At 33.6% G+C, this 13,556-nt stretch overlaps 1 protein-coding gene across 5 annotated transcripts in view; it reads left to right on the plus strand.

Annotated features, from left to right (window-relative positions):
• The window catches only part of APOOL (apolipoprotein O like), an 89,134-nt gene that overhangs the window by 41,866 nt on the left and 33,712 nt on the right, over nt 1-13,556 (plus strand). For all 5 annotated transcript variants that reach the window (XM_050776419.1, XM_050776415.1, XM_050776416.1 and 2 more), the window contains exons 2-5: nt 1,659-1,763; nt 7,240-7,359; nt 10,239-10,293; nt 11,697-11,795. In XM_050776419.1, coding sequence (XP_050632376.1) covers nt 1,659-1,763; nt 7,240-7,359; nt 10,239-10,293; nt 11,697-11,795 — 379 coding nt within the window. The remainder of the gene's footprint in view (nt 1-1,658; nt 1,764-7,239; nt 7,360-10,238; nt 10,294-11,696; nt 11,796-13,556) is intronic.

A 13,556-nucleotide genomic window follows, 5' to 3' on the forward strand; every position in this document is an offset into this window, starting at 1 on the left:
TATCAAGCAATACCTATGAAATTATTTTATAGTCTACATATTATTATTGCATTATATGAAGTAATGTGAGTATACTCTGTGATCATTAGTGTGTTGAAAAAATTCAGATATTAACATACTTTGAAAGTATTTGTCTTATATCCAGGGAGTAGTCTCTTAGGAAGAAGTAAAGTCTAGTCAGATATTTCAAAAAAAGCTTTTAAATGTTATAAAATTTTACATTCTTCCTGTAGTATAGAGCTTTTATTAACAAAATTTCCCTGGTTCATGGGGACCATACTTGCATCAGTTTTAATATACATTTAAATTATACCTGACATAAGTATGGTGTGGAAATCTTGTTATTTCATTAATGAATACCAACTGGGTATAAGAAATAAAAAAAGTGATGTCTTTAAGGGAAGCATGCGTAGATAAATAATTCTGTGATACTGTTTCCTGTACTAGAAGGAGGCATGGGGGAGAAAAATAAACAAAACTTATCTTCTTAGTGTTGACTCTTAATTTTACCCTGTATTTTTACAGCCCCAATCTAAATCAGAGTCCTGCCCAGTTTAAACAGGAAATTACTTAACTGATTGATGCCTGAGTAGCTTCCCTTGCTCTTCTCAGAAAATATTAAAAACAGTGTCAGAAATGAAGTATAGGCACTATCACTGTCATTGGAGAACATTTAGAATCCTTTAGCCAATGACTCTTCCAGGTGTTGCACAGTTTTATTTGTGTGTAAAACAAGGAGACCGCTTCCCTCATGATGTCCTTTGTCAAAATTCAGGAAGCTTCTTTCCCTACTAAGGAATCAGAGTGTTAAAATATTTGTACCTTGGAAAGCTTTACACTTGGCCTTGCTGAATGGATAATCTTTCGAAATTATTTTGGTACCTGAATAACACTAGAACACTTTATTCTTAGAGTCAGTACTTTTCCTGCATTCTTAATTCAAATCAAGTTATAGCTAAAACAAAGATCACTTTTTGCTTTAGGTTTAGCATGAAACAGGTAAAAGGGAATGCATTGGGAAAATTGGGGCAAAGGATTTATAATAGAAATAATTCATTTTTATGGATAATGTTAATATAAATTGTATTTCAAGATGCAGCCTGCATCACTCAGTACTCCAGACCACTCTTATCCTTTACATTCTCCAGAGCATTTATCAACTTGTAATATAACATATAGTTTATTGTGTTTATTGCCTGTCTCTTCTCTACTAGAATGTCATTTGTATGAGAGCAGGAATCTTTGTTTTGTTCACTGATATATTCTAAGCACTAAAACCAGAGTCTGGCACATAGTAGGTGTTCAACTGATGTTTGTAGACTGAATGAATACCAAGACCAATCCCACTCCATCCCTCAGATTTTAGTAATTATTACATTGCTATATTATTATGTAATAATATTCCAGATAAATATTATATTGCTGTATTCCTTATGAAGTAGTTAACAAACAGGTAAAAATAGTACTCTGCCATCCAGTATGAGAAGATAATTTTATGAACTGTGTCTTAAAAATGTATGAAGTAATTTGGAGTGTTTGAATATTTAATATATTATAGTGAAACCAATAGATTACCTGAGATTCTTCCAGAATTTATTAGGAAATGGAAGATGGAAAGCTTTTCAACTAAAAAGGTGTTTTTGATATATCTTTCTCAGATGGGAAAACTGACAACCATGCCTGCAAGTCTGATATATGCATCTGTAAGTGTACATGCAGTCAAAGAAGAGGAATCCAAAAAGCAGCTAGTGAAACCAGAGCAGGTAATTTGCCTACAAAGGTTTATGAACTTTGTATAATATCAAGATAACACAAAAGCTATATTTTTTAAAATTATCTTTACTCATCAAAAATGTCTTAGAAGTCTTTGTTAGGTAGGTTTTAAAAGTTGAGAGAAATAGTTATGAAGTATCTCAAAAGACAATATGTAACTCAAACATCTAAAATTCTAACTCCAATGAAAAACAACTGGTGGTTTTTCTTAATGAATAATCAATAAGTAGTAGAGGGTGTTAGACGTTCTAGGCAGTCTGATTTTTCTTTCTTGAAAAACGTATACAGGTACATTCAGTATTAGGAAACTTCAGTTTAAGAGATTCATTAAGATCTCAGTTTTGGAAGTGACCTTAGATGTTTTCTAGATCAACCTTCTGTATGGTACTGTAATTCCCTCTATAGCAGGCACATTTAGTGGCCATATATCTTCTACGTGAATAAAACTCTAGATAAAGGAGTCTAAGGAGCCCATTCCATTTTCTAAATCCTCTCATTTAATTTAAGGTCCTTTCCTTATGTCAGACAGAAATTAGTCTCATAATCACTTCTACCTGTTGGTACTGTATCTCTTGCATTGGTGCCAAACAGAAAACTTCTCTCTTTCAAAAAACAAGCCTTTAAATATCAGTTATACTTTAAGTAATTTTGCTTCCAGGATAAACATTTTAAAGCATTTAGTTGCTTCAGCTATTTCTCATACATCACAGCTCTGAGTTCCTCACTATCATGATCAGCCTCTGCCAAGCATGTTCAGGATAGTTAGTGTTTTCTTCAGGTGTAAGTACTTTGTTTTTGTTTTTAAAAAGCACTTTGGTTTTTGGTGCCATGACTTGGATGTATGAACCAAGGTGTTTTGACTGCTACAGGACAGAGTCAGTCTCTGACTTCTCCTCTTCTAGATGTTATATTTCTATTAATGCTGCCTAATATCGTGTTAGTTTTTATGTTTGAGTGCTCAAAATCAACCATGCTCATAAGCAGCCTTTGACCGTGATACAGTAAGCATGTGGTTCTCTAAAATTCATTAAGCCTTTTTACATGGACTGCCAGTAAGGTATGCCTCATCCCAGTCTGTACTTAGGCATTTGAACTTTTTGGACTCGTTGAAGGTATATTTATACCTGTTTAAATTTTACCTTGTTGATCTGGCTTATCATGCCAGCCTGTTGAGCTGTAATTGTGGTTACTAATTCTATTCATCATTGTGCTTTTTATCTCTTCCCACTTTAAGTCATCCCTAAGGTTTATCTACACACTTAATAATATGTTTTTGAATCAGACCTGAATTTGAATCCTGCTTCCATGACTGACTAGAGATGACATTGGGCAGAACTCTTAATGGTGTCATAAGTATTCTGTTGTATGAATGTACTACCATCAAATAAATGTAAAATTTTCATAAATTTTTGGAAATGTAGACTATTTCCAGCTATTGCTATTGTATTCAGTACTTGTTGAACCACTTTGTATTGAATCTTTATATACGTCTATAACCATTTCCTTAGAATGAATTTCTAGAAGCAGAAGTGTAGGTCAAAAGGCACAAAAAATTGATAATATTGCCAAACTAACATGCATAAAGGTAATATTCATAAATTCAACCAAAAATATTTTCTAAGCTCCTCTATATATATTTGTGAGGCACTGTTCTAATTACTAAAGTTTATTTTCATTAATGGTCTAGGGTAGAGTCATTTTCCTACCCGCTAACTGATTCTAAGTATTTTTTTAATTTTTTCTTTTTATTAATCTTAGGAGGATGTTGATTTTAAGGCTTCCTTGACACTCCCATATCTGGACAGCTCAAATCTAGGTAGGAAGATAAATCCCTAATGACTGAATTTAATTTTTGAAATTTTAAAATAAAGTAGTGCTGTTTATTATGGAATACACAGTATTCCTTGGTATTTATTGTATTCCCCAAGTACATTTTAAATATCATTTAATTGAATTACTCATTAAACAAAGCTGGTTGCCAACTACGTGCTAGGGACTATATACAAAGTCAGGATCCAATCCTTGAGGACTGTAGAATTTCTGAAGGGATTAAAATGTGATTTATGTGCAACATTTCTAGCTACTTTTATTGTGTAAAGTGAGCTATACTTCCGTTTAAATCTATAATAATGCTTCTACTAAACCAGAATACTTTATGAATGAAGTGTTCTAGTTATTTGGTTATTTGAATCTTTTGGTAAACTTGTAGCTAAACAGAAAATCTGTTTTAGTTCAACTCTTCTCACTAAGCGTCTTTTTAAATATTCTCAATGTATTCCTGCCTTATATGCCATCTAGTGAACATAATTAAATCTCTCTTTAATAGAAAACTCTGTAGGACCATGAGACAATCATTTTTTTAACCATGAAATCTACAGTGTTCAGATCAGTAAAATGACTAGCAATTGGAATGCATGTATATAGCCAGCCCTAGACATCCCTGAACATTTCTTTTTAAAATCCCTCTATGAGATGAATTGTACTTATTTTCTTGTCATTTGCTTGTTGTCACTGAGAAATAACAGAAAAAATACTGATTTGAGAGTTTTAGTTACTTTGGTTCAATTTAATTTTAAATGTGGTTTTATAGCTTACTAAATGTAATCATAATTTCAAAATGAGAACAAACAATTTCTATCTATACAATAAGTGGCATTTAACCCCAAGGCCTCCAAAATTTATAGTGAGAATGCTCTTCTCAGTGGAGACTATAGTAACATCCTACTGGCTAGCTCTTAAAATTCTTACAGTAGAGCTGAAATCCTGTCATCATAAACCTTTCAACTATGCCCATGCCTTAGAAGGAAAATACTTCAAAACACTGGTTCTTAACCATTCTGACCCCTTTGAGAGTTTGATAAGAACTTTGAATGCTGTTCCTAGAAAACTTCATATACAAAATTTTGTTTACAATTGGCAACAGATAAAGAACCTGAATCCGTGAGACACGGTGCCTCACACTTATAATCCCAGCACTTTAGGATGCCAACGTGGGCGGATTGCTTGAGCTCAGGAATTGGAGACCAGTCTGGGCAACAGGGTGAAACCCCGTTTCTACAAAAAAATACAAAAATTAGCCAGGTTTGTTGGGGGTGTGCCTGTAGTCCCAGCTACTCAGGATGCTGAGGTGGGAGGATTGCTTGAGCCCGGAAGGTTGAGGCTGCAGTGAGCTGTGTTCATGCCACTGTACTCTAGCCTGGATGACAAAGCAAGACCCTGTCGCAAAAAAAAAAAAAGAAAGAAAACTTAATCAGCAGGTTTTGATGGGGACAGAGGAGAGAATAAGAACAATGAGTGTAGTAAAGTTTGGAATTGGGATGTGTAAATAATAGAGAGGATAGAAACATGATGGACAAACATGTAAGTAAATAACGTTGCCCACTCTAACACCAGTACATCCACATATATCTCTCCTTTCTAGGGGAGAGGGGAAACTTCTCTACTTGCAGTGCACCTGCTTTTTATATATAAAATGCATCTTTAATATAAAATATGCATCTCTCACCTTCCTAATTACAGTTGCCAATGTGGTGAATTTATTTATTTATTTTTTCTTTCTTTTTATTTATTTATTATTATTATTATACTTTAAGTTCTAGGGTACATGTGCATAACGTGCAGGTTTGTTACATATGTATACCTGTGCCATGTTGGTGTACTGCACCCATCAACTCGTCAGCACCCATCAACTCTCAACTCGTCATTTACATCAGGTATAACTCGAGAAACAAGAAATGGGGAAAGGATTCCCTATTTAATAAATGGTGCTGGGAAAACTGGCTAGCCATAAGTAGAAAGCTGAAACTGGATCCTTTCCTTACTCCTTATACGAAAATTAATTCAAGATGGATTAGAGACTTAAATGTTAGACCTAATACCATAAAAATCCTAGAGGAAAACCTAGGTAGTACCATTCAGGACATAGGCATGGGCAAAGACTTCCTGTCTAAAACACCAAAAGCAACGGCAGCAAAAGCCAAAATTGACAAATGGGATCTCATTAAACTAAAGAGCTTCTGCACAACAAAAGAAACTACCATCAGAGTGAACAGGCAACCTACAGAATGGGAGAAAATTTTTGCAATCTACTCATCTGACAAAGGGCTAATATCCAGAACCTACAAAGAACTCAAACAAATTTACAAGAAAAAAACAAACAACCCCATCAAAAAGTGGGCAATGTGGTGAATTTAAATCTAAGTATTAGTGTAGAAAGATAAACACTAACTCTTTAATCCTGGTATGGGAAGTAAAGAGCCATTTAATGGTAAAGCAAGACTTTTCTGACTGGAAAAACTTTACCAAACTGACACTGTCTTATGGTTTATATGTCTTTTAAATTTTAATTTAAAAAGCTGACATAAAATTGTATGCATTTACCTTGTACAGCATGATGCTTTGAAGTATATATACATTATGGAATGACTAACTCAGTTTACATATGTATTACCTTAAATAGTTATCATTTTTGTGATGAGGACATTTTATACCCACTCTTAGCATTTTTCAAGAATACAATATAGTGTTAACTATAGTTTCATGTTTGTTGTTGATAGAGGACCAAATCCAAAGTCATTAATCATCTAGTTCCCTTGCTGTTGATTTGTAAACTTGATTCTTTCCAGTTATATCTTCATGAAACACCAAGCTTCATAGGATGATTTATACCCTAAATATAAAAGCCAAAAAAAAAAAAAATTTTTTTTTTTTAAAAGGAAGTAAGTCCCTACCTGGTTAAATTTTTCATTGTTCTTTTGTGTATGTTTGTTTTTATTAAATACTAATTAGAATAAAAAGGCTGTTCAAAATATGAAAGGTATGATATGATGATAACGATGTACAGCTGTGTGCCTACTACCCAATTTAAAGGAAAACAAAATCCCCTGTGTTCCTATTTCATTCCATTCAGAGGTTATTACCCTGAATTTTTACTATTATTCCCCTCCTTTACTTTTAAATTTTACCTTATATGTCTGTATTGCTAAGCAATATGTTTTTTGGGTTTTTTTAAGTAAACTTATATTCCTGAAATTCATCCAAATTTTTCCATGTTGCTGTAATTTTTATATTTAACCCGTAATTTCTAATATTTCTTTGTACGAATATGTCCCAATGTATCCATTTTACTGTGGATGGACATTAGGTTGGTTGTAATTAAAATGATGCTATGAACATTATTATACATAACTCGGGGTGTGCAAAAACAGTAGTTTCTCTAAATATACATAAGAGTAGAACCACTATATTATACTATATTTGGCATCTTTTAATTTCTGGGTTTTAAATAGTCTTTATAAACAGTTTACCACATCATTCCTGTATTTAAGATGGTTTTTTCAAAGTATTTTATCAGCATTTTTAGTTGTTTTTAGGAAGAAGGCTGATTAGGATTCCTGTTCTGCCATACTGCTGTTACGGACAGTCCAGCTATTTTACGTTTTTGACATGAACATTTTTTGCCTGTAGCTCCCTATATATACTGCACCACCGCTTCAGTCTAAATATGTTGAAGAGCAGCCTGGTCATTTACAAATGGGTTTTGCTTCCATCCGGACTGCAACTGGTTGTTATATTGGCTGGTGCAAGGTAAGTCAATTCTGATAGTGGTTTAATATCAGAGGTTTCTGATTTAATTGTTCCAGTTACCTATTGATGTGTAGAAAACTAATCCAAAACTTAGTGGCTTAAAACCACAACCATTATGTTACATCTTATGATTTTGTAAGTCACAAATTTGATCTGAGTTCAGACAGATGATTTGTCTGTTGCATGTGACATTGACAGAGGTGGCCCAGTGGTGTTCATCTGGCAAATGAGCTGATCTAGACAGTCCAAGACAGCTTTATTTGCATATCTGGCACCTTGTTAAAGATGGCTGGATGGCTGGGTTCAGCTGGGATTATTGACTAGAATGCCTACACATGGCCTCTCAAGCATGGTGATCTCAAATAGGTCAGATATAACTTAACATGGGTAGTTCAGGGCTCCTAAAGACAATGTTACAAGTGGCCCTAGGCAGAATTTGTCAGGCTTTTTGCCTATCATCAGATGTCCAAGAAAGTCACTTCTACAGCATTCTATTGTTAAGTCACTAAGGCCAGCTTCGTTTTAAAGGGAAGGGAATTAGATGCCAATTCTCAGTAGAAGTTGCAGCAAATAATTTGTGGCTGTATTGAACCTACTGTACCCCTACTGCATAAATTAAAGTAGTTCAGCAAGCATTTGTGTCACCTAGCATGTACACAGTATCCCTCACTTTTTATGTGAAGTTCTGAGATTACTTCTGAATATTTTCTTCTTTGGCTAAGCAAAGTGTTGTTTACTTGTTGGGGTTATCCCATAAGACCATTCTAGCTACAGTAAGCTATTGGGCAAGCTAGAATACACGTGACTTTAATGCTTAGCCTTCAATTAGTGATATCCATCAGCAGAGTGGTGGAGTAAGCTGATACAACACTAATGTTTCTTTATCATCACATAAACATAATTGTGTTAGCATCGGTATCTCCAGTGTCAGTGTCTTAATGTTGGTACCAGTGTTTTCATCATTCTGACCTAGTAACCATGTGACTTTTCCCCAGCTATAGCCTGATGGTGAACCACTGTTCTTGTTTAGTTTCTTTTATCCATTATCTTTAAAAAGAAATCTAATGAGCTTATAAAAAATAATGTATGCTTAGGTGAAATACCAAATCAATGAACTCTGATAATTCCAGATGATATTTCATTCAAATATCTGATAAATATATGATGTTATTTTTGAAAACTTGTGTTTGTCATACAATTTTTATGGTACTAGTTGTACTACACGCTACTAATAGTTTGCTCTAAGAGGGAAATACCTTAACCACTTATGGTCTGAATCATGTCCCTATGACTATATGCCAATAGCTAGATGATTCAGACTTAAGCTTCCTGAGATGTAATTTTCCATAATGTTCTCAAATTTTTCTTCAGTGAGATAAAATGTTCCTGAGAGGTCTTTAAATTGCTATTGTAACTATCATCCAATTTAAGACTCAAAAGAATGTTTTATTCCATTAGTATGCTCAAACAAATAGGTTGAAAAAAGGCAATTTCCAATGCATTTTGTCCTAAATGTAAACAACTTTTTTTTTCTAATTTTCCCCTAAAAATGTAATCTATTCTTTAAAAATTACGTCTGACTCAAATTTGTTCCACATTAAACCTTGAATCATGTAGAGCAAATTCAATTTCTACTACTGCTAGCTTAGTGTTTTGAAATTTAGATAGCACTGACCCCATGTGGTAAAAATGAATTCTTTAGCAGAGATAAGAAAAAAATTTTTTTAAAAGATGACTTAATGGTTAAATGATTCCCAATCGACTGGTCAATAGATATTTTAACTTTGAAGGTGCAGTATTCTCAAGAGAGTCCCTACAAAAAAGTAGTTCAATAGCAGTTAGAATTTATGCTGATTTGTACAATTTTAAACCAAGATGAACCTCTGCATCTCTCTGATAACCATTAAAATATCTAAGATAAAATTACAAAACCAAGCTACCTCTATAACAAAAACTTATTTCTTCCCTGTCCAACATAATAATCTCTATTTTCTCTGCTTTGAAAGTCTTTTTTGTTTTTTTATCCCATGGTTTCATAGCAGCTAGTTCAGAGAAGGAGACCATATATTTGGATTGTGTTTTCTGGTTCCATCAACAGAGTACAATATGACCATGAGTAAATCATTTTGTGACTTCCTTTTTTTTTCTTATATAAGTGAGATAATGCCTAGCACTCAATAAATATATTTAACACTCTTTTGCACTAAAATAAATCAGTTAGAGACAGGTAAAGTTAAAGATTTGCTTTAAAACTTTAATTCCTCCGATGGATTAACATAGTTTTGATTTCTAGAGAATTTATGTTCCTATTTAAAAACAGGATAAACAGTAGTCTGTGTAGGATGGTTTCTGTCCTGAGGTAATTTAGATTTTTTTTTCTCATTCTAATGTACAATAAGAAAAGGGAGGAAGATGAAGCCCTTTGCTTTAGACTTTTTGTTCTTTTTTTCCCTCTACAAATCATTATGTTATTGCTACTGCATCTTTATTAATCAGATGTTGCTTCTAAACTGATATATACCTCCCTTCTTGCTTTATTTAAATTCCATTTATTTTTCTAGTTCGTTATAACATAAGATGATAGATCTTTATTTTCTTCACTATCATTTCTGCTCTGATTATTTCATAGACATCCATTTATATGAGAAAAATGGTATAAATGTTATCCATGTTAAATAGAATGAAAAGCAGAAAATGAAAACAAGCTAAGTTAAATGAGTATTCTGATAGTAAATACACAGGAAAGCTGGATTTAGATTTGGGCATAATGCTAAGTCAACCTTTTAATATAATCTCGGAGGTGCAGGCAATTTTGTCTCATTATCAACAGCTTCAAAAATGCAGGTGTCTTCCCCCTCCCCTTTTATTTTTCTGCTTAGGGTGTTTATGTCTTTGTGAAAAATGGGATAATGGATACAGTACAATTTGGAAAAGGTAGGTGAGTAAATAATTAGAAATGTTGTATTGTGTTTTTAAATTGCTTTGTTTAAATATGAGAAAAATAAACTTGGTATGTTACCCATTATCATGCATTTGCCAACTCAGAAGATACTCTCTATAGCAATTTATTGGTAATAATAGCAAAGCAATAGTATTCATTATTCAGCAGTTGTTATTGGCTAAGGTGTTGTACTAAACATTTTACATAATTTTTGTCACAATTCTGTTAGTATTGGTATTATAATTATTCCCATTTTACAGATGAGGGCAACTGAGGTTTAGAAAGGTTAAGTAGGTTATTGAGGTTACATAACTAGAAGTGGTAGTGCCAGGATACAAACTGAGGTCTGTTTTAACTACTAAGTCTATATTATATATCATAAAGCATAAATTAAAAACATGTATCCATTGTTGCTAATTAGTTTAAGTGCTATTTGCTGTTAAAATACATTGTATTTTGCTGTCAACGGCTAGGAAATGTTATAGCAATCACTAACCCTGGAATATTTAAGCTAATGTTTAAAAAGCAATTATATTTGACTCTAGCTTGTTAATGGTATTTAGCAACAGATACAGCTTTCTAATATTCTTGGCTTATGCCAGTTGTCATAGTAAATATGTATGGGAGATAGAAAGATGAGCTAAAATTTTGAATGTTTCCATGAAGTTGATGACCTGTTTTTGAATTATCATTATTTAATGTATTAGGAATAAATTCAAAATTATATTCCTCATCAATCATTAGGAATAGCATTAAATATGTGATTGCCATTAAATAATTAACTATGATAGAAAAGTATACTTTTGGAACTAGAAACAATTTAAATATATAGAAAGCCAAGAAATCTGGACTTTCACCTACTCTTCATCTACTTTTTATCTAGGCTCAGTGATGATTAACCAACAGCAGTGGCTGTCTTGAGATTATTAGGGAGTAGTGGCAAGCAAGGTCTAGTAGCTGTGTATATCCTTATTCAAAACTCCTATTATAAAGTATCTATTTCGGTTCTCACTGGGGGCTACCAGTGTTTGAACAGATAAGGGCAGAAGCATGTTCATTATAGAGATATAATACATACACAGTCAGAAATTTACCTTATGGTAACCCATATTAAGATGTGCCCTCTAGCATTACATTTCTTTATAGTAATGACCACTGGTATCATTAAAAAAAGAAATATTAAATCACCAATAGAAGGAAAATGTTATTTCATAACAAGTAAATATATCTAGTTTTTTAGGTTGCTACTCATATCGTCATTATATATAGCTCTTTTGAAGAGTGTTTAAACCTTATTATTATCTTAACAAATCTCTTTAACCTTCCTGTATCATAACTGTATAGAATGCCCAGTAGAATTCAGTTATTTATGTTAATTTTTAACTGATTTCTTGAGATGCTTATGTCTATCTGAAGAATCCTCCTCGAGACTTTCTTCCGAAAATGGGAGTTATTACAGTTTCAGGATTGGCGGGCTTGGTTTCAGCGAGAAAAGGTAGGGTTTTTAAGAGTATATTCTCTCTTAATGCCACGATATTAGTTTCTGAATTTTACGATCATAAGAAAACCTCATATGCTTTATTGAATATTATCTGGATAGGCTACTGTAAAGATTTTTAGATTCTGTATTACAGCATGCTTACTTTTATAAGGACTTTGTGTTTTCAAAACTATAGCTATTCCAAAGGCAGTTCAACGTCATTAGTCATTAGGGAAATGCAGATAAAAACTAGAATGAGATACCATGTCAGTTCTAACAACATTGGTCAGGATGAGACCAAGAGAAAATAAAATTTTATCTCATATATCAGTATGTCTGTCTCAAATCTTTAAAGTAGCCCCCAGAATATGGGGGATCATGACTGAGAAAATTAGTTTGAGTGATTAGTATATATTTTTACGTTAAGATAAAACTCTCAAGAAATTTTTTCGGTAGTTAGCGACTCTTAAGGTCTTAAAAAAAAAGTTACCTAGAAAACAAAATGACAAATTATAATTTTAATAGGAACAGCTGTATATTCAAAAAAATTTTATTTCAAAATTATGACACAGTAGATTCATACAATTCTATCAGTTTTAATATATACATAGAGTCATGTAACCATCACCACAACCAGGATACAGAACAGTTATATTATTCCCAAAAAGTACCTCATGCTATCTGTCTGTAGTCAGACCTTCTTCCCACTTCTAACTCCCAGAAACACTGATCTGTTCTCTGTCACTCTAGCTCTGCCTTTTTGAGAATGCCATCTAAATGGAATCATACATAGACTGGCTTCTTTCACTCAGATTATCAAGATTGTTGCATGTGTCAATAGCTTGTTCCTTTTTGTTACTAAGTAGTATTTCTTCATATGGATGTGCCACAGTTTACTTTATCACTTACCTGTTGGACATTTGGGTTGTTTCCAGCTTTTGGTCATTAGGAATAGAGCTGCTATGAAAATTTGTATACAGGGTTTTCATTTCTCCAAGCCCTTACTAAGCTAGTGTAGTTCTCTAGTCACTAGCCATTTTGGTCACCTTTCAGTCATCCTTTGTCCACACTCCAGTTGGCAGACATTGTCCCCAAACTAAATTGCGTATATTTGGAAGGCACATCTCTGAGCCAGTCTGGAATCTGATGTCAGGTACTTTGTAGTTTGTTTTTCCAGCTATAGTCCTAAAAGCCTCAACTCAAGGCATAATTAGGTACAAAACTGCTGTGCAATTATAAGAACATTCTAGCATCCTAACTCTAACATATATCTCTCTCTCTCATATATATAACATATATAACAGATATATGTATAACATATATATATGGCATATACATGAGAGTTAGGATGGTAGAATGTTCATATATATATATAGATATAGATATATATATCATCTGGATGGACATAACACTCTCTCTATAGCTAATATGAATGCCTCCCTATATCCTATTTCTTATTATAGTAGGCAAGCAACTTCTTTTTTTTTTTTTTTTTTTTTTTTTTTTTTGAGACGGAGTCTCGCTCTGTCATCCAGGCTGCAGTGCAGTGGCCGGATCTCAGCTCATTGCAAGCTCCGCCTCCCTGGTTCACGCCATTCTCCTGCCTCAGCCTCCCGAGTAGCTGGGACTACAGGCGCCCGCCACCTCGCCCGGCTAGTTTTTGTATTTTTTAGTAGAGACGGGGTTTCACCGTGTTAGCCAGGATGGTCTCGATCTCCTGACCTCGTGATCCACCCGTCTCGGCCTCCCAAAGTGCTGGGATTACAGGCTTGAGCC

The sequence above is a fragment of the Macaca thibetana genome, chromosome X (assembly GCF_024542745.1).
Source record: "Macaca thibetana thibetana isolate TM-01 chromosome X, ASM2454274v1, whole genome shotgun sequence".
Lineage (NCBI taxonomy): Eukaryota > Metazoa > Chordata > Mammalia > Primates > Cercopithecidae > Macaca > Macaca thibetana.